This window comes from Gorilla gorilla, chromosome 20 (genome assembly GCF_029281585.2).
Source record: "Gorilla gorilla gorilla isolate KB3781 chromosome 20, NHGRI_mGorGor1-v2.1_pri, whole genome shotgun sequence".
Taxonomy (NCBI): Eukaryota; Metazoa; Chordata; class Mammalia; order Primates; family Hominidae; genus Gorilla; species Gorilla gorilla.
In genome coordinates, this window is record NC_073244.2 from 45,532,927 (window position 1) to 45,553,908 (window position 20,982).

The 20,982-nt window shown below is 55.6% G+C and overlaps 1 protein-coding gene across 4 annotated transcripts in view; it reads left to right on the forward strand.

Annotated features, from left to right (window-relative positions):
- The first annotated feature begins 3,159 nt into the window (after window positions 1-3,159).
- The window catches only part of WTIP (WT1 interacting protein), a 32,134-nt gene continuing 14,311 nt past the window's right edge, over window positions 3,160-20,982 (forward strand). The window contains exons 1-8 of one of the 4 annotated variants that reach the window (XM_055368926.2): window positions 3,317-4,324; window positions 12,223-12,324; window positions 14,895-14,962; window positions 15,122-15,184; window positions 15,351-15,481; window positions 16,443-16,494; window positions 17,562-17,630; window positions 20,426-20,509. In XM_055368926.2, the coding sequence (XP_055224901.1) occupies window positions 3,634-4,324; window positions 12,223-12,324; window positions 14,895-14,962; window positions 15,122-15,184; window positions 15,351-15,481; window positions 16,443-16,494; window positions 17,562-17,630; window positions 20,426-20,428 (1,179 nt within the window). In that variant the 5' untranslated portion in view covers window positions 3,317-3,633 and the 3' untranslated portion in view covers window positions 20,429-20,509. Of the gene's footprint in view, window positions 4,393-12,222; window positions 12,325-14,813; window positions 14,963-15,121; window positions 15,185-15,350; window positions 15,483-16,442; window positions 16,495-17,561; window positions 17,631-20,425; window positions 20,510-20,982 lie in introns of those variants that run through there. The other 3 variants (XM_063701211.1, XM_031004099.3, XM_055368927.2) reach the window with 3 other exon arrangements.

Sequence of the window (20,982 nt, forward strand, 5' to 3'; positions counted from 1 at the left end):
GGGGACATTTGGGTAATGTAGAGATGAGACCCCACAATTCTGCAGACTACTTCAAATCCACCTAACATCACAATAGTCTGATTCCCAAGCCATTCATTAAATCTTTTGAATATAACTGCTTAATGTATTTCCCACTTCAAGGATGTACTTAAACTATTCTAATGGTAAATATCAAACATTTTAGGTTGTTTCTGGGTTTTGTAGTTGTCATTTATTACTAGTAGAGCAAGTAATAGGTTTTAGCTGACCCTGGATGTGAATATAGTTTAAATCTTGAAAGCTCTAAGTGGGCAGGTGGGGAAAGAACAGTTGTTATTATTATTATTCTGGAGGCAGGGTATTGCTGTGTCACCCAGGCTGGAATGCAGTGGTGTCATCTTGGCTCACTGCAACCTCTGCCTCCTGGGTTCAAGCGATTCTTGTGCCTCAGCCTCCCAAGTAGCTGGGATTACAGGCGTGCACCACTACACCCGGCTAATTTTTGTATTTGTATTTTAATAGAGACAGGGTTTCGCTATGTTGGCCAGGCTGGTCTCAAACTCCTGAGCTCAAGCGATCTGCCCGTCTCAGCCTCCCAATGTTCTGGGATTACAGGAGTGAGCCACCGTGCCCAGCCAGAACAGTTATTAAATACTTGACTTTATTGTTTTTGTAGAGACAGGGTCTTGCTCTGTCACCCAGGCTGGAGTGTGGTGGCACAGTTATAGCTCACTGTAACCTCAGACTCCTGGGCTCAAGTAATCCTCCCGCCTCTGTCTCCCGAACAGCTGAACTACAAGTGCCCGTCACCGCGCCAGTTTAATTTTTTGTTTTTTATTGTAGAGATGAATCTCATTCTGTCGTCTAGGCTGAAGTGCAGTGGTGCCATCACTGCTCACTGTAGCCTTGATCTCCTGGGCTCAAGCATCCTCCTGCCTTAGATTCCCAAAATACCTGGGACTACAGGCATGTGCCACCATTGGCAGCTAATTTTTAACGTTTTGTAGGGATGGAATCTCACTATGTTTCCCAGACTGGTCTTGATCTCTTGGCCTTAAGCGATCCTCCCATACTGGCCTCTCAAAGCACTGGGATTACATCACACTCAGCCCAACAGCTGCCTTTAAATGCAGAGAGCTCCCTTTGAGCGTCTTTTCAGAAGGCTGGAGATCCTAGGACAGAATAGATCAGGGGTCCCCAACCCCTGGGCCACAGACCAGTATACCACTGCCTGTTAGGAACTGGGCCACACAGCAGGAGGTGAGCAGAGGCGAGGGAGCATTACCACCTGAGTCCCACCTCGATTCTCACAGAAGCACGAAGCCTATTGTGAACTGCGCATGCGAAGGACCTAGGCTGTGTGCTCCTTATGAGAATCTAATGCCTGATGATCTGTCACTGTCTCCCATCACCCCCAGATGGGACCGTCTAGTTGCAGGAAAACAAGCGCAGGGCTCCCACTGTTTCTATGGTATGGTGAGTTGTATAATTATTTCATTATATATTACAATGTAATAATAATAGAAATAAAGTGCACAATAAATATAATGCCCTTGAATCATCCTGAAGCCGTTCCCACCCTCCCCATCCCTGTCTGTGGAAAAACTGTCTTCCACAAAACCAGTCCCTGGTGCCAAAAAGGTTGGGGACCGCTGTAGATTACCTAAATGATGTTGGGATTATACGACACGGTTGTGATTGGATTATTGTCTGCATTTTTGATAACTTCCCTTGAATAGATGTTTAGCAGCAGTATTACTGCTTCTAAGTTTCGTGTTCGTTTGTGCGGATGTTGACACCGCCAAACTGCTCTTCCCAAAAGGATATCCCAATTTGCACTCATACCAGTAGCATATGTGCAACTGTTTCACCACAGTCCTGCCAATATTGTAATTTTTAAATAGTAGATAATGCAATCCATGAAATGTGATATGACTGAACTGGCTTTTCCTTTCTCATTTGAAAGGTAGACCATTTTTCATGTCCTGGCTTCCCTGGGTATTTGCTCTCCCAAATGCTGGCTTCTAGACCCCGCACGGAGGCTCATGCCTGTAATCTCAGCATTTTGTGTGGTGGTGTGCGCCTGTACTCCTACGTACTCAGGAGTCCGAGGTGGGAGGATTGCTTGAGCCCAGGAGGTTGAGACTCTGGGGTGTGTGTGATCACTGTGAGCTGTGATCACACCACTGTACGCCAGCCTGGGGGACAGAGCGACACCTTTTCTCAAAAAAACAAAACAGTGCAACTCCCCCACCCTCCGCGCACACGAAATGCTTGCTTCCACTTCCCCTACCCTGGTGGGGCAGGGGCTGGAACTCCGCAGGCTATGGGAAGGTGCTGGGGTTAGCGGCCCCAGCGGGTGCTCAGTGGTGTTGAGGCCACACTGCCCTGGGCGGTCTGGCCGGGACAGTTCCCCGTGCGTGCTCCCTGCGCGCTTAGCCACTGTAGGCGCCTTCCCGAAAATCTCTGAGCAGAGAGGGCCTGGAAAACAGTACTCTCACGCAACACTTTTCCTGGATCCATCAGGCCCTGACAGATAACGGTTTGGTTTTCTTCCCTATAGCCGTGTGACTTGTACAAGGGATTTTAGTTGTGTCCTTGCGCACGAAGCCCTAGTCACTTCTCGATTCCCCACCTATGTGGCCCCTATGGCCCCGCTGGTTCCAGGACCTCCCCTCGAAGCCTCACCCACCACCCTGGATGCAGGTGCTGGAAAAGGGAGGAGTCCCCATATTTCACGGGGACTGCCTGTGATGGCCACAGGGGAGGCTCGCCGCCCACCGGCTCTGAGCCTGAGGCCTGCTTCTAGCCTGGCCTTGGGGGCCTGGGCGAAGCGACCCAGCGCGAGGACCAGTCCCCAACCAACCCGCTCCTAGTTCTGGGCGCCTTCCCCAGCAGTCAGATGGGGGCTCCAGAGGCCCGTGCGCGGCCACATGGCCCCGGGCCAGGCAGGGAGTCGTGGGGACGCATCTGCGCTAGGCGCACGGTATTCCTCGGCGCGGGACGGGCGAAGCGCCGTGGGTTCCAAGCTGAGCTGGGTCGGCCCTGCAGCGCCGGAGAGCAAGGCGGCGCAGGGAAGGGAGATGGGGCGGGATGTGGGGAACGCTGTCTACTGCTTGGATCTCTCCGGCCCGGATGGCGCCAGCTGCCTCCAGCTCAGCCTGCGGAAATCCGAGCTCTTCCCAGCGGCCCGACGGCCCGGGCGCCCCGCAGACCCCGGGCTCTCCCCGCGGTGCCTCCGCCGCCCGCCCCTGCGTCCTGGCCCGGCCTCCACGCCCCTCCGAGGTCCCGGCGCAGCGCGGCCGCCGCCACTCCCCCCACATTCCAGAGGCCGCAGCGCCGTCTCCTTCCTCGCATTCCTGCCCCCACAAAGGAGTCCCTCCGCCCCGCGCGAGGCCGCGGCGAGGAGGGGGCGCGGCCCGGCGCCTGGGAGCTTACATTCCTCCGCCGCGCGCGCCGCCGAGCAGGGCGCCGCGTCCCCCTGCCCGCGCGTGGCCTCCGGAACGACCCCGGCCCGGCGCCGGCCCCGCCCCGCCCCGCGCCCAGGGGTCCCGGGGCGGGCTCCGGGCTTCGGGCGGACGATGCGGCGGCCCGGCCGGAGCGGCGGCGGGAAGCGGAGGCGGAGGTGACGCGCCAGGGCCGGCGGGCCGGGCCATGCAGCGCTCCCGGGCGGGCGCGGACGAGGCGGCCCTACTCCTGGCCGGGCTGGCCCTGCGGGAGCTGGAGCCCGGGTGCGGCTCTCCGGGTCGGGGGCGGCGGGGGCCGCGGCCTGGGCCTGGAGACGAGGCGGCGCCCGCGCTGGGCCGCAGAGGGAAGGGCAGCGGCGGCCCCGAGGCCGGGGCGGACGGACTGAGCCGCGGGGAGCGGGGTCCCCGGCGCGCGGCGGTTCCGGAGCTCAGCGCGCAGCCTGCGGGCAGCCCACGAGCCAGCCTGGCGGGGTCCGACGGCGGCGGCGGCGGCAGCGCCAGCGCCAGCGGCGGCAGCGCCAGCGCCCGATCCAGCGGCATCAGCCTGGGCTACGACCAGCGCCACGGCAGCCCGCGCTCCGGTCGCTCGGACCTGCGTCCCGGCCCCCGGCCGCCGTCGGTGGGCAGCGCCCGCTCCAGCGTGTCCAGCCTCGGCTCCCGGGGCTCGGCCGGCGCCTACGCTGACTTCCTCCCGCCCGGCGCCTGCCCCGCGCCCGCTCGCTCCCCGGAGCCTGCGGGGCCGGCCCCCTTCCCGCTGCCTGCACTCCCGCTGCCCCCGGGCCGGGAGGGCGGCCCAAGCGCGGCCGAGCGGCGGCTGGAGGCGCTCACCCGGGAGCTGGAGCGGGCGCTCGAGGCGCGCACGGCGCGGGACTACTTCGGTGAGCGAGCTCGGCCCGGCAGTTCCCTGCGCGCACGGCTGGGGTCCGGGGTTCCGAGACTGCCTCGGGTAGGCGGCCGGATCAACGGAGGAGAGCACGGGGCTGGCTGGGGGTGCAGCAGTGCACGGGGTTGGGACGAGGAAGGTGCATCCCCTGGGGACTGGGGAGCGCAAAGGGTGAGTGAGTGCGCCTGGATCCCCAGCAGCGGCTTCACCCCTGCCTCTGGGTTCCCCGACACACGAGGGGTTCTGGCCGAGTGAGTTGATGCGCGGTTCCTAACTTAACAGGCAAGTCCGGTTCATGGGCACACTGAGCCATTTTCTGATAATTTTTTCTTCTTTCTTCTTTTTTTTTTCTTTGTTTTTTTTTTTTCTTTTTTTTTTTTTTGAGACAGGGTCTTCCTCTGTCGCCCAGACTGGAGTGCAGCGGCGCGTTCTCGGCTTACTGTAGCCGTCGCCTCTCAGGCTGAAGCGATCCTCTCGCCTCAGCCTCCCGAGAAGCTGGGACTACAGGTGCACACCACCATGCCCAGCTTTTCTTCTTCTTCCTTTTTTTTTTTTTGTAGAGACAGAGTCTCCCTATGTTGCCCAGGCTGGTCTTAAACTCCTGGGCTCAAGCGATCCGCCCTCCTCGGCCTCCCAAGGTGCTGGGATTACAGGCTTGAGTCAGTGCGCCCGGCCTGATCTTTTCTTCTTTATGTTTGGTGCTCTCATTCTATCTGATCCTTTCATGCTTCGTGATGAGCAGAAAGGGGTGCTTCCCCGTCTGCCCCGCCACGGTATGGGTGTGGACAGCAACCAGGAGATGGAGTGGCCCAGGTACCACCGGATACCGCCTGACCCAGGCTTTGGTGATGGTAGCGGCTGGAGAGGGAGACTGTGTGAGGGAAGAAAAGCCCACTTTGCGGGAGAGGGGAACCGTGCCAGTCACACGGGGCTGCCCTCGCCCGGACTGTGCTGTGGACATAGGATGTTTCCTAAAGGAATCCTGCTGCAGGTGCATCTGCAAAGCCCAGCAGCCTCACAGCCTCCACTTCCCAGTGTGGCCCAGGCCTCCTGAGCTCTAGTTCTTGGGACAGCTCTTGGGGTGAGATTGTGAGTGGGGCAGAGGTATACTGTGGGGCCTGGGGCGAGAACTTCCCAACCCGCCTTCTGTATTAAGCACCTGGCTTTGGTGGATGGATGGTCACCATGCCTGGGACCGTGGCTGTCCTGGGGTTTGTGTCTTTGAGCGTTCAATGGTGTCAGCAGCTCACGGCTGCCCTGAACTGGATCTTTTTTTTTTTTTTTTTTGAGACGGAATCTCGCTCTGTCGCCAGGCTGGAGTGCAGTGGCGTGATCTTGGCTCACTGCAACCTCCGACTCCCTGGTTCAAGCGATTCTCCTGCCTCAGCCTCCTCAGTAGCTGGGATTACAGACATGCGCCACCACGCCCAGCTAATTTTTGTATTTTTAGTAGAGGCGGGGTTTCACCATATTGGCCAGGATGGTCTTGATCTCCTGACTTCATGATCCGCCTGCCTCAGCCTCCCTAAATGTTGGGATTACAGGCGTGAGCCACCGTGCCCGGCCCTGAACTGGATCTTGAGGGGTGAGGAGTCTGTCAGTGAGGGGCCAGGTGGGGGCATTCCAGAGAGAGGGAAGAATGAGCAGAGGAGGCCAGGCGGGATGAGAGATTGCCCCGCTCTTCCCCCAGGGGTTGCAGCTCAGAGGGCTCAGGTGGTCGAGGGCACATGTGGGCTAAGAGGAGGTGCGCCTGCTTTGGGATGGAGAGCGCCTCCCATCTGTGAGGTCATGGTGAGACTGTGGCTGGGCAGGTCTTGTGGCGCCTGTTGGATGGCCTGGGAGCAGGGAGATGTGCCAGGAGCTGTCATCTCCCGTGTCAGGCAGGTGCCAGGAAGAGAGGCTGGGGCTGAGTTTTGAAGGGCATGCTTTCCAGTGCCCTCTGCAGGGGAGAGTGCCCATTTCCCGGCCCCTGTGTACTGCAGAGCCCGGGGGAGGGGGGTGTTCTGTAGACACCCCTGAATCTTTATATGATACAGGAGTGGCTGAGGTCCCGGGCAGGTAATGTGTAGATGGTACAAGAAGGTAGGGTGTGGTGGCACATTTTTTTTCTGAGGAGCTGCTAGGCCGGGTGCGGTGGCTCACACCTATAATCCCAGCACTTTGGGAGGCTGAGGTGGGAGGATTACTTGAGCCCAGTAGTTTGAGACCGGTGTGGGCCACATAGTGCGACCTTGTCTCTACAAAAAATTTTAAAAATCAGCTGGGCGTGGTGCCACTCACCTGTGTTCTCAGCCACTTGGGAGGCTGAGGTGGGAGGAGCACTTGAACCCAGGAGTTCCAGGCTGCAATGAGCTATGATCGTGCCACTGCACTCTGGCCTGGATGACAGAGTGAGATCTTGTCTTTTCTTTTTAAAAAAAAAAAAAAAAAAGAAAAGCTACTCAGATCGGGCTGTTGTAGCGCCCTGAGAGTGTTAGAGGAGTGATGATAGACCTTTTTTATTTTGTTTTCAAGAAAAACTAGAAATTGAGATTCAGTAATACTTTCCTGATTTTGTTTATTTTTTTAAACTTTTTTGAGACGGAGTCTCGCTCTGTCGCCCAGGCTGGAGTGCAATGGTGCAATCTCAGCTCACTGCAGCCTCCACTTCCGGGTTCAAGTGATTCTCCTGGCTCAGCCTCCCCAGTAGCTGGGATTACAGGTGCGTACCTCCATGCCCGGCTAATTTTTGTATTTTTAGTAGAGATGAGGTTTCACCATGTTGGCCAGGCTTGTCTCGAGTTTCTGACCTCAGGTGATCCACCTGCCTCGGCCTCTCAAAGTGCTGGGATTACAGGCGTGAGCCACCATGCCCGGCCCACTTTCCTGATTTTAAAAAACATGGGCAACTATTTGTTTGAACTATATGGTTCTGATGATATTTGACTTTGTTGAGCTACAAAAGTGGCAGTTTCATAGAGTTCAACCAGAATAATACAGCATTTTACAAAAGAAAGTCTGCAGGTAGCATAAGCTCGAGTGATCTCTGATAAACCTCATCCTCAGAGTGTGGCTTTTTTGTTTTAAATTAAATTTTTTTTTTTGGAGACAGGGTCTCACCCTGTCACCTAGGCTGGAGTGCAGTGGTGAGATCAGCGCTCATTGCAGCCTTGAACTCCTGGGCTTAAGCAATCCTCCTGCTTCAGCCTCCTGAGTAGCTGAGACCACAGGTGTGCATCACCATGCTCGGCTGAATTTTTTTATGTTTTGTAGACCTGAGATCTTGCTTTGTTGTCCAGGCTGGTCTTGAACTTCTGGATTCAGGCGATCCTCCCTCTTTGGCTTCCCAGTGTTGGGATTACAGGCGGGAGCCACTACGCCTGGCCAGAGCTTTTTTTTTCTCTGTCCAACCCCTCATCTCTTCCTGTCCTTGGCCCTGGTACCAGCTGACCTCTTGGTTGCTCTCTGCCATTCACTGATGTCTTTGGAACTTTCCCCTCTCCCCTCCCCAAGTTCTGCTGCCATTAGCCAGCCAACAGCCTTGGGCTTCCGGAACCTTTTCAACTTTGGTGACCTCCTTGCCTTCTCTTCAGCCACCCACTCCCAGGGCCACGCCCTGTTTTCCCTTCACTCTAGCAGTCCTTAGTGGTAACCCCAGTCTGCTTCTCAGCAGTTCCTCTCATTCCTGTAATCGCCGTCTGCCCAGCAGAACCCCGACTCTGAGCCCATGCTTTGACCCCCTCTGCGGCCACTATACCAGGCTGGGAAGGGCTCTGAGGAAGCCCTCAGGACCGTGGGAGGTTTGTCATCCTCACCACGCAGGTCTCCCTGGCACCACTGACACCCTAAGCCTTTGTCAGTTTTTGTTTTTTTTTTTTTTTTTTTGAGACAGAGTTTTGCTCTTGTTGCCCAGGGCAGAGTTCAATGGTGAGATCTCAGCTCACCGCAACCTCCGCCTCCCAGGTTCAAGTGATTCTCCTAGCTCAGCCTTCCAAGTAGCTGGGATTAGAGGTGCCCACCACCACACCTGGCTAATATTTTGTATTTTTGGTAGAGACAGGGTTTCACTGTGTTAACCAGGATGGTCTCATCTCCTGACCTCGTGATCCGCCCACCTTGGCCTCCCAAAGTGCTGGGATTACAGGCGTGAGCCACCGCGCCTGGCCGCCTTTGTCAGTTTCCTCTCTTATTCTCTCAACAACCTTCCTCCCTCCTGGGACCCCTACCTTTGCTTCTGACTTCCCTTGGAATCTTGAGGTCAGCAGTTGTAGTCTGTGTCCACCACCGTCCTGCCCCTTCCCTGTAGGTGCTCCAGTCCATGTGGGTCTGACTCTCCTGCCGTCTGAGAGGACAAGGGTCCTTCCATCACCAACCTCCACCTCCGGCACCTTCAGTTCTCCTCTTTTCATTGGCCCCTTCCCTTTGTTTCTTTTTAATTTTTTTTTTTTTAGAGACAGGATCTAGCTCTGTTGCCAGGCTGGAGTGCAGTGGTGCGATCACAGCCTGAACTTCTGGCCTCAAGTGATCCTCCTGTCTCAGACTCCCAAAGTGCTGAGATTACAGGCATGAGCCACCAAGCCCGGTCCCTGCCTGCTTTTTTTTTTTTTTTTTTTTTTTTTTGAGACGGAGTCTTGCTCTGTCACCCAGGCTGGAGTGCAGTGGTGTGATCTCGGCTCACTGCAACTTCCGCCTCCCAGATTCAAGCGATTCTCCCACCTCAGCCTCCCAAGCAACTGGGATTACAGTGTCCACCGCCACGCCCGGCTAATTTTTATATTTTTAGTAGAGATGAGGTTTCACCATGTTGGCCAGGCTGGTCTCAAACTCCTGGCCTCAAGTGATCGACCCTCCTCGGCCTCCGAAAGTGTTGGGATTACAGGCGTGAGCCACTGCGCCTGGCCCCTGCCTGGTTCTGAAGGCATCTGAACTGGCCTTCTCTCTGCCCAGTGGTAAAGTGAGGCATGGGAGACCCTGGGCAGAGCAGGGGGTACCCAGGAAAGCAGGAAGGGAGATGAAGACCCAGAAAGCTGGGTGCAGGCTGCATCCTGGAAACCAGAGAGGAGGAGGTGGGCCACCCACTAGCAAGATCAGAATGGAAAGTCCATAGATGGGGAGGGCTAGGAGATGACCAAGTGTGGGCCATGTTCTCTTTGTTGACTGAGGAAAGGCGGGGAATGGGGCGGCTGGTGGAGGAGGGAGAGGAGGTTATTTAAGGAGAGAGATGAAAGGAGAAAGCAAGAAGGTGGGGGGAGGGCAGCATGGCCTGGAGCTGGCAGAAGATTTACGGTCCAGAGGGCAGGTGGAGGCCATCTTCATGCCCTGTGTGGCATGGGAGGCCCTGGGTGACCCTGTAAAGGGGACACGAGATGTGTGGGCTACTTGCCTACTGTCTGGGTTTCCAGGAGGGCTGGCCAGGGAGTGCCCTGAGGCTAGAGCCAGGCTTGGCCCTGGCGTTGCTGGTCACCCCTCTCCTTTCCACCTTCTCCGCTGCATGCTGAGTACACAGGTGTGGTCCCTGATTCCATCCACTGATCGTAGGCACCTGCACAGCAGCGACCCTCATGTCTGTCTTCTTCCTTTTTTTTTTTTTTTTTTTGAGACGGAGTCTTACTCTGTCAGCCAGGCTGGAGTGCAGTGGCGGGATCTCGGCTCACTGCAACCTCCGCCCCCCAGGTTCAAGTGATTCTGCTGCCTCAGCCTCCCAAGTAGCTGGAATTACAGGTGCCTGCCACCTCCCCTGGCTAATTTTTGTATCTTTAGTAGAGACGGTGTTTGACTATCATGGCCAGGCTGGTCTTGAACTCCTGACCTCCTGATCCACCCACCTCGGCCTCCCAAAGTGCTGAGATTACAGGCGTGAGCCATTGTGCCTGGCCTCTTCTTTTTTTGGAGACATCTCACTCTGTTACCCAGGCCGGAGTGCAGTGACATGATCATAGCTCATTGCAGCCTCAAACTCCCAGGCTTAAGCGATCCTCCTGCCTCAGACTCCTGAGTAACTGGGACCACAGGTGCACGCCACCATGCCTGGATATTTTAAAAATTTTTTGTAGAGATGAGGGTCTTGCCGTGTTTCCCAGGCTAGTCTGGAACTCTTGGGCTCAAGTGATCCTCCCACTTCGGCCTCCCAAAGTGCTGGGATTACAGGCATGAGCCACTGCACCCAGCCCGCTTCCTCATTTCCTTCAGACCTTTGCTCAAGTATCACCTTGTGAGTGAGGCTTCTCTGAATACCCGGTTTAAAAATCACACATCCTTGGCCGGGCATAGCAGTACTTGCCTGTGGTCCTAGCTTCTTGGGAGGCCGAGGTGGGAGGATTGCTTGAGCCCAGGATGTCAACCTGCAGTGAGCTATGATTACACCACTGGACTCCAGCCTGGGCAACAGAGCGAGACTCTCCTAAAAAAAAAAAAAAAAAAGGCCGGGAGCAGTGGCTCACGCCTGTAATCCCAGCACTTTGGGAGGCCAAAGTGGGTGAATCACCTGAGGTCAGGAGTCCATGACCAGCCTGGCCAACATGGTGAAACCCTATCTCTACTAAAAATACAAAAAATTAGCCAGGTGTGGTGGCACATGCCTGTAATCCCAGCTACTCGGGAGGCTGAGGCAGGAGAATCTCTTGAACCTGGGAGGTGGAGGTTGCAGTGAGTCGAGATCACGCCACTGCACTCCAACCTGGGCGACAGAGCGAGACTGTATCTAAAAAAAAAAAAAAAAAAAAAAATCCTGCATCTAACGCTGTAGCACTTGTCTCTGCCTGACGTTATTTGACTGCTGTTCTCTGCCCCCTTCCACTCCATGCAAGCTTCTTGAGGGTGGGGACCTGGGTGCATTGCAGACTGAGTGGTGCCTGACCTTAGGGGCATGTGATTCATCTGTGTGCTGACTGACCAAGAGAATAAGTGGACCCTGGCGTACAGAGGAGGACAGAGTGGGTACAGAGGAGGACAGAGTGGCTGCAGAGGGGTGGTGACTGCCCCTGAGTGCCCATGTGGTGTTCATTCTTTGTGTCTGGGTCACCAAACATGTTGAAGAACAGGATTTGGTTCACAAACAGCATGAAGGATTTTCCCTCAGTCCAAGAGCAGGCCATGGATGAAAGGACTTAAAACAGCTGTCTCGGTATAAAGATACCATGATAGGCTGGGTGTGGTGACTCAACGCCTGTAACTGCAGCACTTTGGGAAGCCCAGGCAGGAGGATTGTTTGAGCCTAGGAATTGCTTGAGCGCACCCTGGGCAACTGGGCAACATAGCAATACCCTGTCTCTACAAAAGAAAAAATTAGCTGTGCGTGATGGCATGTGCCAGAAGTCCTAGCTACTTGGGAGGCTGAGGCTGGAGGATCGCTTGAGCCTAGGAGGTCGAGGCTGCAGTGAGCTGTGATTGCACCACTGCACTCCAGCCTGTGGGACAGAGCGAGATCCTGTCTCTCTCCCAAAAAAAACCTAAAAGTGGTTGGGTGCAGTGGCTCGTGCCTGTAATGCCAGCACTTTGGGAGGCCAAGGCGGGAGGATCGCTTTAACCCAGGAGTTTGAAACCAGCCTGGGCAACATAGTGAGACTCTGTCCCTATTTATAAATCAAAAACCAAAAGAATCTATCAGAACAGTTGTGATGGACAGCTTTGATTAGCTCCGACTCTGCACTGGGTGCTCGGCCAAGCCCTTGAATCCTCAGACAGCAGCAGCGGCAATCCCTGGGTCGTGGCCACCCTGATGGTGCCCATGTTGGTCATCAGTAATCGAGTGATGTTGGCCTAGGAAAGTTAGCATCCCCCAGGTCAAGTGGGTGGGCGGTGTCAAGACGGGGAGTCCGTCGGTGTGGCATAGGCTGTGGTGCTAACCCCTGGTGTCCATCGGGTGGCATAGGCTGTGGCGCTAACCCCCGCTCTCTCCTGCCTCTCCTCTCCTAGGCATTTGCATCAAGTGTGGGCTTGGCATCTACGGAGCCCAGCAGGCGTGCCAGGCAATGGGGAGTCTTTATCACACTGACTGCTTCACCTGTGACTCGTGTGGTAGGTAACCTCGTGCCCTGGGTAGCTCTGTGAAGGGGACCTGCCACATCATCCCCATTCCCCTCAAACTGCCTTGCACCTGAGTCCAGGCAGATGGACCACCTGGCTCTGGCCCAGGCTGGGCTGTGGAGGACTCTGTCTGGGGAGGAGGCATGGGGCCCCTGAGGAGCCTTTTGCTGGCTGTAGGACAGGGCTGCCCCCTGGTCGTCAGCTGTGGAGCCTCTGTGCCACGCAGGGCACTAATGCGCTAATGTCACCCAGCTGCCTGGGAGCAGCGTCAGAAGCCCATGAAGGACCTTCTGCCTGTCTGGACATACGACTAGTATTTCTTTTTCCTGCTGTCTATTTTTGTTGTTGTTGTTGAGACAGAGTCTTAATCTGTTGCCCACGCTGGAGTGCAGTGGAATGATCTCGGCTCACTGCAGCCTCTGCCTCCCGGTTTCAAGAGATTCTCCTGCCTCAGCCTCCCAGGTAGCTGGGATTATAGGCACACATGCCACCACGCTCGGCTAATTTTTTTTTTTTTTTTTGTATTTTTAGGTAGAGATGGCCGTGTTGGCCAGGCTGGTCTCAAACTCTTGAGCTCAAGTGATCCACCTGCCTCGGCCCCTCAAAGTGCTGGGAGTACAGGTGTGAGCCACCGCGCCTGGCCTACAATTTATTTTTGATCACAGTTTTACACCCAACATAAACTATAACTGTTACAGTTTAACCTAGACAAAGTTATAAAAAGAAGAAAGGAACTATAATCCAACCACCCTAATAAATATCCACTCTTGGTTTGCCCACCGTTCTTCCAGACCTTGCCTTAATCAGACATCTTTTATGTATTTGCACATTTTTAAATTTTAATTTTAAATATTTTTTTTTTTTGAGACAGTCTCGCTCTGTTGCCAGACTGGAGTGTAGTGGTGTGATCTCAGCTCACTGCAACCTCCGTCTCCCTAGTTCAAGCGATTCTTCTGCCTCAGCCTCCCGAGTAGCTGGGATTACAGGCACACGCCACCACTCCCAGCTAATTTTTGTATGTTTTTAGTGAGATGGGATTTCACCATGTTGGCCAGGATGGTCTCGATCTCCTGACTTTGTGATCCGCCTGCCTTGGCCTCCCACAGTGCTGGGATTTATAGGTGTGAGTCACCTTGCCCGGTAAAATACCCTAGAAACTTCTATCTTGTACCCCCGCTTTTTTCTTGAGACAGAGTCTCGCTCTCCCCCAGGCTGGAGTGCAGTGGTGAGATCTCAGCTCACTGCCACCTCCGTGTCCCAGTTTCAAGTGATTCTCCTGCCTCAGCCTCCCGAGTAGCTGGGACTATAGGCGCGCAACACCACGCCCGGCTAATTTTTTGTATTTTTAGGAGAGATGTGGTTTCATAGTGTTAGCCAGGATGGTCTCGATCTCCTGACCTCGTGATCCATCCGCCTCGGCCTCCCAAAGTGCTGGGATTACAGGCGTGAGCCACCGCGCCTGGCCCTATCTTGCCCTTTTTCAGTTGATCCCTGTGTGTCCCCCATCACATTTGCCCAACTGGTATTCTGATTTCTACCACTGTAGAAAAGTTTTGTCCATTCTAGAACTTCATATAAATGCATTCCTATAGTGCATACTCTTTAATGGCTGATCTTGTGTTCAATGTCTTTTTTTTTTTTTTTTTTTTTTTAAGAAGCAGGGTCTTACGTCTTCATCCAGGCTGAAGTGCAGTGGCCCAATCACGGCTCACTGCAGCCTTGACTTCCTGGGCCCAAGCGATCTTCCTGCCTCAGCCCCACAATGAGTAGTGGGGCTACAGACACGTACCACCACGACTGGCTAATTTTTTTTTTTTCCTAGAGACAGGGTCTTGCTATGTTGCCCAGGCTGGTCTTGAACTCCTGAGCTCAAGCGATCCTCCTGCCTCAGCCTCCCAGCCTCCTGGGAGGCTGTGGCAGGAGGATCGCTTGAGCTTGGGAGGTTGAGGCTGCAGTGAGCCATGATTGTACCATTGCACTCCAGCCTAGGTGACAGAGCGAGACCCTGTCTTAAAAAAAAAAATACCAGCCTGGCCAACATAGTGAAGCCCCATCTCTACTAAAAATACAAAAATTAGCCTGGCACCTGTAGTCCCAGCTACTTGGGAGGGTGAGGCAGGAGAATCGCTTGAACCCGGGAGTCGGAGGTTGCAGTGAGCCAAGATCACGCCATTGCACTCCAGCCTGGGCGACACAGTGAGACTCTGTATCAAAAAAAAAAAAAAAAAAAAAGATTCATTCTTGAAAATTTGCTGTGAATTCAACTGATCTTAAAGTGAATGTGTTTATTAACCAACACATGTATTTACATGAGCAAAATATTTATTCATATATTTGTTTTGGCAACCTTTTTAAATAATTCTGTCGACAATGTGTTCTGTTTAATTTTTTTCTGAAATTTTGTTATTTTAACAATAACAACATAATATTAAAGGGAAATTGAGAAAATCACCCATAACCCAGTGTCTCATCTGTTGGAGGAGGGTGCTGACAGCTGGAAGCACGGCTCCATCCCCGGTCCCCAGCGTTCCAGGGACCCCTCTCAACCCTCACCCTTGCAGGGAGACGACTCCGTGGGAAGGCGTTCTACAACGTGGGTGAGAAAGTGTACTGCCAGGAGGACTTCCTGGTGAGTCCAAGCTGTGCCCTTGGCAGTGCCAGGGGTGGGAGGTGGGGCAGGGACCCTCATTCTGACTCGAGTGGAGACCTGAGGCCAGGAGGCAGGTGCTAGCTGGGCCGCGAGTGCCCCTTTGTCACACAATGTCCTGGATCCTGTGTCCCCTCCCAGTACTCCGGGTTCCAGCAGACGGCCGACAAATGCAGCGTGTGTGGACATCTCATCATGGAAATGGTGAGCCCCTGCCCCAGCCTCCTGGAGCCCCTCTGACGTGGGTGGAGTCTGAGGACCCTACCGTCTCCCCTGCTCCAGACCTGCCAGGGGTTCAGAGCCAGAGCCTCTCCCAGGGCGGTGCTGAGCCTCCTGCCTGCGCTGACCCCTCAGTGTGCCCCGCCCGCAGATCCTGCAGGCCCTGGGCAAGTCCTACCACCCAGGCTGCTTCCGGTGCTCCGTGTGCAATGAGTGCCTGGACGGGGTTCCCTTCACCGTGGACGTGGAGAACAACATCTACTGCGTGCGAGACTATCACACGTGAGTTGCTGGCGCCGTGGAGCAGGCGGGACTCGGGCCGTCCTCCCTGGCTCCTCTGGAAGCATTTTTTTCCCGCCGGACTGACTGCCCTTTGTTCTTGGCCTTTTGCCTTCCTCCTCCCCTTGTACACCTGGGCTTGGGGCAGGCATGTGTCTCTGCCTGCATCCCCTCTCCCGGTGGTCCGGCCACCAGCTGTCTTTTGCCTCTTCTCTCCCTATCGTGGCCTGCATGCTTCTCTACTCCTGGCACAGGGGACCCTCCTCGCTGTAGTACCCACCATCTCTCCCCCTCCTCCCCTCCATCCCCTGCCAGGCCAGGCCTCTTTCAGCTGGGGCAGGGGCTTGGGATCTCTGCAGCCCCCTTCTCCTGCCTGTCTGATCCCTGATCTGTTTCCTCCCACCGTGACTCCAGGTTTATTCCTGGGAGCTCTGGTTCTGAGCAGGGCCTTCCGTGGGATTGGAGTCCTGGGCAGAGGTCCCTGGTACTCAGGGTGAAGCCAGGTCTCACAGTGGTCCTAGCTAGTGGTGTCCCAGACCTGGACGTTAAGAACTCACAGGAAACATGGGGGCAGATGGCAGAGCAGAACCTGAAGCCATCCTGGAGGAGGTGATTGGGTGGAGATGAAATGAGTAGTCAGATAAGAGGCCAGGGCCGGGCATGGTGGCTCATGCCTGTAATCCCAGCACTTTGGGAGGTCGAGGTGGGTGGATCGCTTGAACCCAGGAATTTGAGACCAGCCTGGGCAACATAGTGAGACCCCATTTCTATAAAAAAAAAAAAAAAGAGGCCAGTACAGGAAGGCATGGCAGAAGCTGTTCCCTGTCTGCCCCGAGGTGTGCACACAGGGAGAGAGGGCCTGATACTTGGGCTACGTCAGTGGGTTCCTGTGGGTGCACCTGTGCTTGTGCCCTTGGCCTCTGGTCACTCAGCTGATCACTTCTGGTTTCCTTTATTTCTCTAGGGTTTTTGCACCAAAATGCGCCTCCTGTGCCCGTCCTATCCTCCCTGCACAGGTAGGAGCCACTCACCCACAGATGATCAGGTGCCTGGCCCAGCCGGCTGCTGCCCTGTCTAGCCTGGGTCTAGCCCAGGTCTTGGGCGACAGTGGGAGGGATGAGCAGGTGCTTCTCCGCAGATCCTTCAGGGCTGAGGGATGTGTGTTGTGCTTGTGTACGTGGGGTACAGCTGTCCCCTGGCACAAGGTCGAGGGAAGTGGTGGCCCCTGCCGCTCAGCTGCCCCACTGCCAGCCTCTGCTCCATTCTCCATTGATGGAAGGGCTGTTCCCTGGGTCTTCTCAGCTCTGCAGGCTGAGGTGGGGGTGCTGGGGGAGCAGACGAGAGATGGACGTGGTCTGTGCGGGAGCCACCCATGGGTTCTGCAGCTCTCCTAGCCTGGGGTCTTCCCACAGTGCTGGCTCTGTCCCAGGCTGGTGTGCCTGGCGAAGCAGAACTGGCAGTGCCCTTTTGAGACTCCAAGGAAGTGAAAACAGGCCAGGCACAGGGGCCCACGCCTGTAATCCCAGCACTTTGGAAGGCCAAGGTGGGATGATTGCTTGAAGCCAGGAGTTTGAGACCAGCCTGGGCCGCCTAGTGAGACCCCGTTTCTACAAAAAAAATAAAAAATTAGCTGGGTGTGGTTGTGCATGCCTGTAGTCCCAGCTACTTGGCAGGCTAACGCAGGAGGATTGCTTGAGCCCAGGAGTTTGAGGCCGCAGTGAGCTGTGATTGCACCACTGCACTCCAGCATGGGCAACAGAGAGAGACCCTGTCTCTGAAAAAAAAAAAAACGATCAGTGAGGTGAAAATAATGTCCACATCCATTGACAAACACGTGACACTCTTGTGGGCCTTTGTGCGTGCTGTGGGCTGTGATCGTGGAGGACGCCTAAGGCCCGCATGTGTCTGTGTGTGTGCACCTGCTGGAGCCTGTCCCGCCCCACGGAAGCAGCGTGGCAGTGCTCCCCGGGGCGGGCGTGCACCTCTGCTGGGACAGGAGCGTGGTGTGTGGGAGTGTACACTCACGCAGTTTGCCTCCAGTCCTCACATGCTCATCGTGTGTGAACTCCTTCTCTTCCTCCAGGGCTGCGAGACAACCATCCGTGTGGTGTCCATGGACAGAGACTACCACGTGGCATGTTACCACTGTGAGGTGAGCCTGGGCCCGCAGGAGGCTGACAACTGGGGCAGGCCTCCTCCCACAGGGCTCTCCTCTCCGGGTGTTCTGTGGGCTCACCTTATCAAAATTTTAGTTTTGCCGGGCTTGGTGGTTCACGCCTGTAATCCCAGCACTTTGGGAGGCTGAGGAGGGTGGATCACCTGAGGTCAGGAGTTTGAGACCAGCCTGGCCAACATGGTGAAACCCCGTCTCTACTAAAAACACAAAAATTAGCCAGGCGTGGTGGCGGGCACCTGTAGTCCCAGCTACTCAGGAGGCTGAGGTAGGAGAATCGCTTGAACCTGGGAGGCAGAGGTTGCAGTGAGCCGAGATTGTGCCACTGCACTCCAGCCTGGGCAACAAGAGTGAGACTCTGTCTCAAAAAAAATTTTTTTTTAAATTTTTATTTATTAGAGACAAGATCTCACTCTGTTGCTCAGACTGGAGTGCAATGGCACGATTATAGCTCACTGGAGCCTCAACCTCCTGGCTCAAGCTATCTTCTTACTTCAACCTCCTGAGTAGCTATCACTACAGGCTCGTGCCACCACATTCAGCTAATTTTGTTAATTTTAGTAGAGATGGGGTTTCATCATGTTACCCAGGCTGGTCTTGAACTCCTGGGCTCAAGCGATCCACCTGCCTTGGCCTCCCAAAGTGCTGGGACTGCAACGTGAGTCACCGCGCCGGCCTCACCTATTTTATGGCGTCTACCCCATTCTACCTGTCCTTTTCCTGCCCTGCAGAGAGTGAACTGGGGGAGGGAGTGAAGGCAGGTGCTCCCTGAGCAGCTGGAGGAGTCAGGGTTGGGGGCCTGGGTTCACAGAAGTGGGCTGAGTTGAGTGATGGTTAGGCCATAGAAAGGACTGGATTTGGCAAGTGTCTGGATGTGGGGGGTTGGGGGTGGGGGGTTGGGAGGTGTTCATGAGAACCCCAGCAACGAGTGAGGGCGGGGGGAAGAGGGGATGAGATGCTCTCATTTTTGGTAGCTGGAGATGTCCAGTAGACCTGTAAGTGGGCGGGGGTTCAGCGACCCTGCCGACAGCTGTGGGAATTTGGGGTCACTGGCGTGTGGCACTCTCTTCTCTGAATCTTTTTTTGTTGTTGTTGAGATGAGTCTCACTCCGTTGCGCAGGCTGCAGTGCAGTGGCACTATCTCAGCTCACTGCAAGCTCCGCCTCCTGGGTTCAAGCAATTCTCCTGCCTCAGCCTCCTGAGTAGCTGGGACTACAGGCACCCACCACCACACCCGGCTAATTTTTGTGTTTTTAGTAGTGACAGGGTTTCACCATGTTGGCTGGGCTGGTCTCAAACTCCTGACTTCAAGTGATCCACCCGCCTTGGCCTCCCAAAGTGCTGGGATTACAGGCTTGAGCCACCACACCAGGCCTTCTTCTCTGAATCTTGGCCCTGGGAATTCCAGTTGCCTTGGCCTCCCCAGATTCTCAACTCAGGGAGACCACGGGGCTACCCTGGGCAGCTGGAGCAGTCTCCAGGCAGTCAGTCAGGTGTTGTGGGGTACACTTGTCAGATTTCCCCTCTCTGAGAGATGATGGGCCTCCCTGGTCTGTTGTCTGGGGTCTGAGAGTCACTGTCATCTGTTTAGCCTGTTGCTCTCGTTGTTGAAGGTGGGAGGGGAAATCCAATTTCTGTTCCTCCGTTCTGGCGGGAAGCAAGGGTCCCATAATGGACACAGGGACGGCAGCTGAAGCCAGGGAGCAAGTGAGGTCTTCCAGGATGAGTTGAAGAAGAAGGAGTGGGGGTCAGGATAGCTCAGGGAGCACTGTCACTTAAGGACACACACAGGTGAAGTGGCCACAAAGGGAGACTGAGGAGGCCTGGGCAGGAGAACCAGGAGGCTGCCGGCGACTGCGCCCCAGCAAGAGCAGAGCAAGTGGCGGTGGGGAGTCTGCAGTAGCAATCAGGGATCCCTTGGGTGACAAGGTCTCCTGGGTGCAGGCGAGTGGCCCCATGGGAGCACCGATTGTGTCAGGGTACCCAGGAGGGAGGACAAGGAGCAGGGATGGTCTGCAGAGGGGCCAGGGCTCCCCTCCAGCCCTAACAGGACCTCCGCGTCCCTCCACTTGCTGGGCCGTCCTGTGGACTGTGCGGTCCCCTGGGGATTGTCCAGTACCAAGCGCAGCAAAAGGTTGACGCTGAGAGTCAGAGCGGGGCAGGCGGCTGGTGGTGGTGCTGTGCTGCCGCGAGGCTGTTGGATGGGGACTGATACCTCCGGGACCCCGCACTCCTCCCTGGCCTGGTGTGCAGCGGTCAGTAGCAGGGCCCAGCCAGTGGCCTGTGGTGGGACAGACAGGAGACCAGGGAAAGGAGTGATGTGGTGCCACTGCAGCAGCCCAGCTCCCTTCCCTGCGCAGGGCGGGCCAGTTGTTGGTGTCAGGGGCTCTGGGTAACGGGTCAAAGCCGCCAGCATTCCAGCCCCGAGCCCGCAAAGGTAAAAACTGCGAGATAAGGTACTTGAAGCCAGCCCCCTGCTTCCCAGGTCCTCTCACCATTGCCTCTTCAGACCACCCGGGGGTGGCATTCATCCCTTCACCCTGCTCCAGGGACCCCTGTGTGGCGGGAACTGGTGGACACTTCCTTCCGGGCCCCCCAGCAGCTTCGAGCACAGGGCCGCTCCCTCCTCCACCCACTTGCTTCACTTTGCCCTCGGGGCTGCCAGGTTGTGGTTTTCTTCACTTTCGTTTCTCCTTGAATCTCTTCTGCCCAGGCCTGTTCTCTTCCCACCTCCTCATGGAAGGTTCTGCTGTTTGCCCTCTTCTCTTTTCTAGTGATCTGCACCCCCTGGAAGAGGTAGTCTCCTGTTTTGTTTTTAAAAACCATCACGTGACCGGGCGCGGTGGCTCACGCCTGTAATCCCAGCACTTTGGGAGGCCAAGGCGGGCGGATCACGAGGTCAGGAGATCGAGACTATCCTGGCTAACATGGTGAAACCCCGTTTCTGCTAAAGATACAAAAAATTAGCTGGGCGTGGTAGCGGGTGCCTGTAGTCCCAGCTACTCGGGAGGCTGAGGCAGGAGAATGGCGTGAACCCGGGAGGCGGAGCTTGCAGTGAGCTGAGATCATGCCACTGCGCTCCAGTCTGGGCGAGACTCTGTCTCAAAAAAAACAAAAACAAAAAACCCCATCACGTTTGGCTGGGTACGGTGGCTCACGCCTACAATCCCAGCACTTTGGGAGGCCGAGGTGGGAGGATGGTTATGAAGCCAGGGGTTCAAGATCAGCCTGATCAGCACAGCAAGACTCCATGTCTACAAAATACAAGGGAAAAAAAATTAGCCGGGCATGGTGGCACGTGTCTGTAGTCCCAGCTACTTGGGAGGCTGAG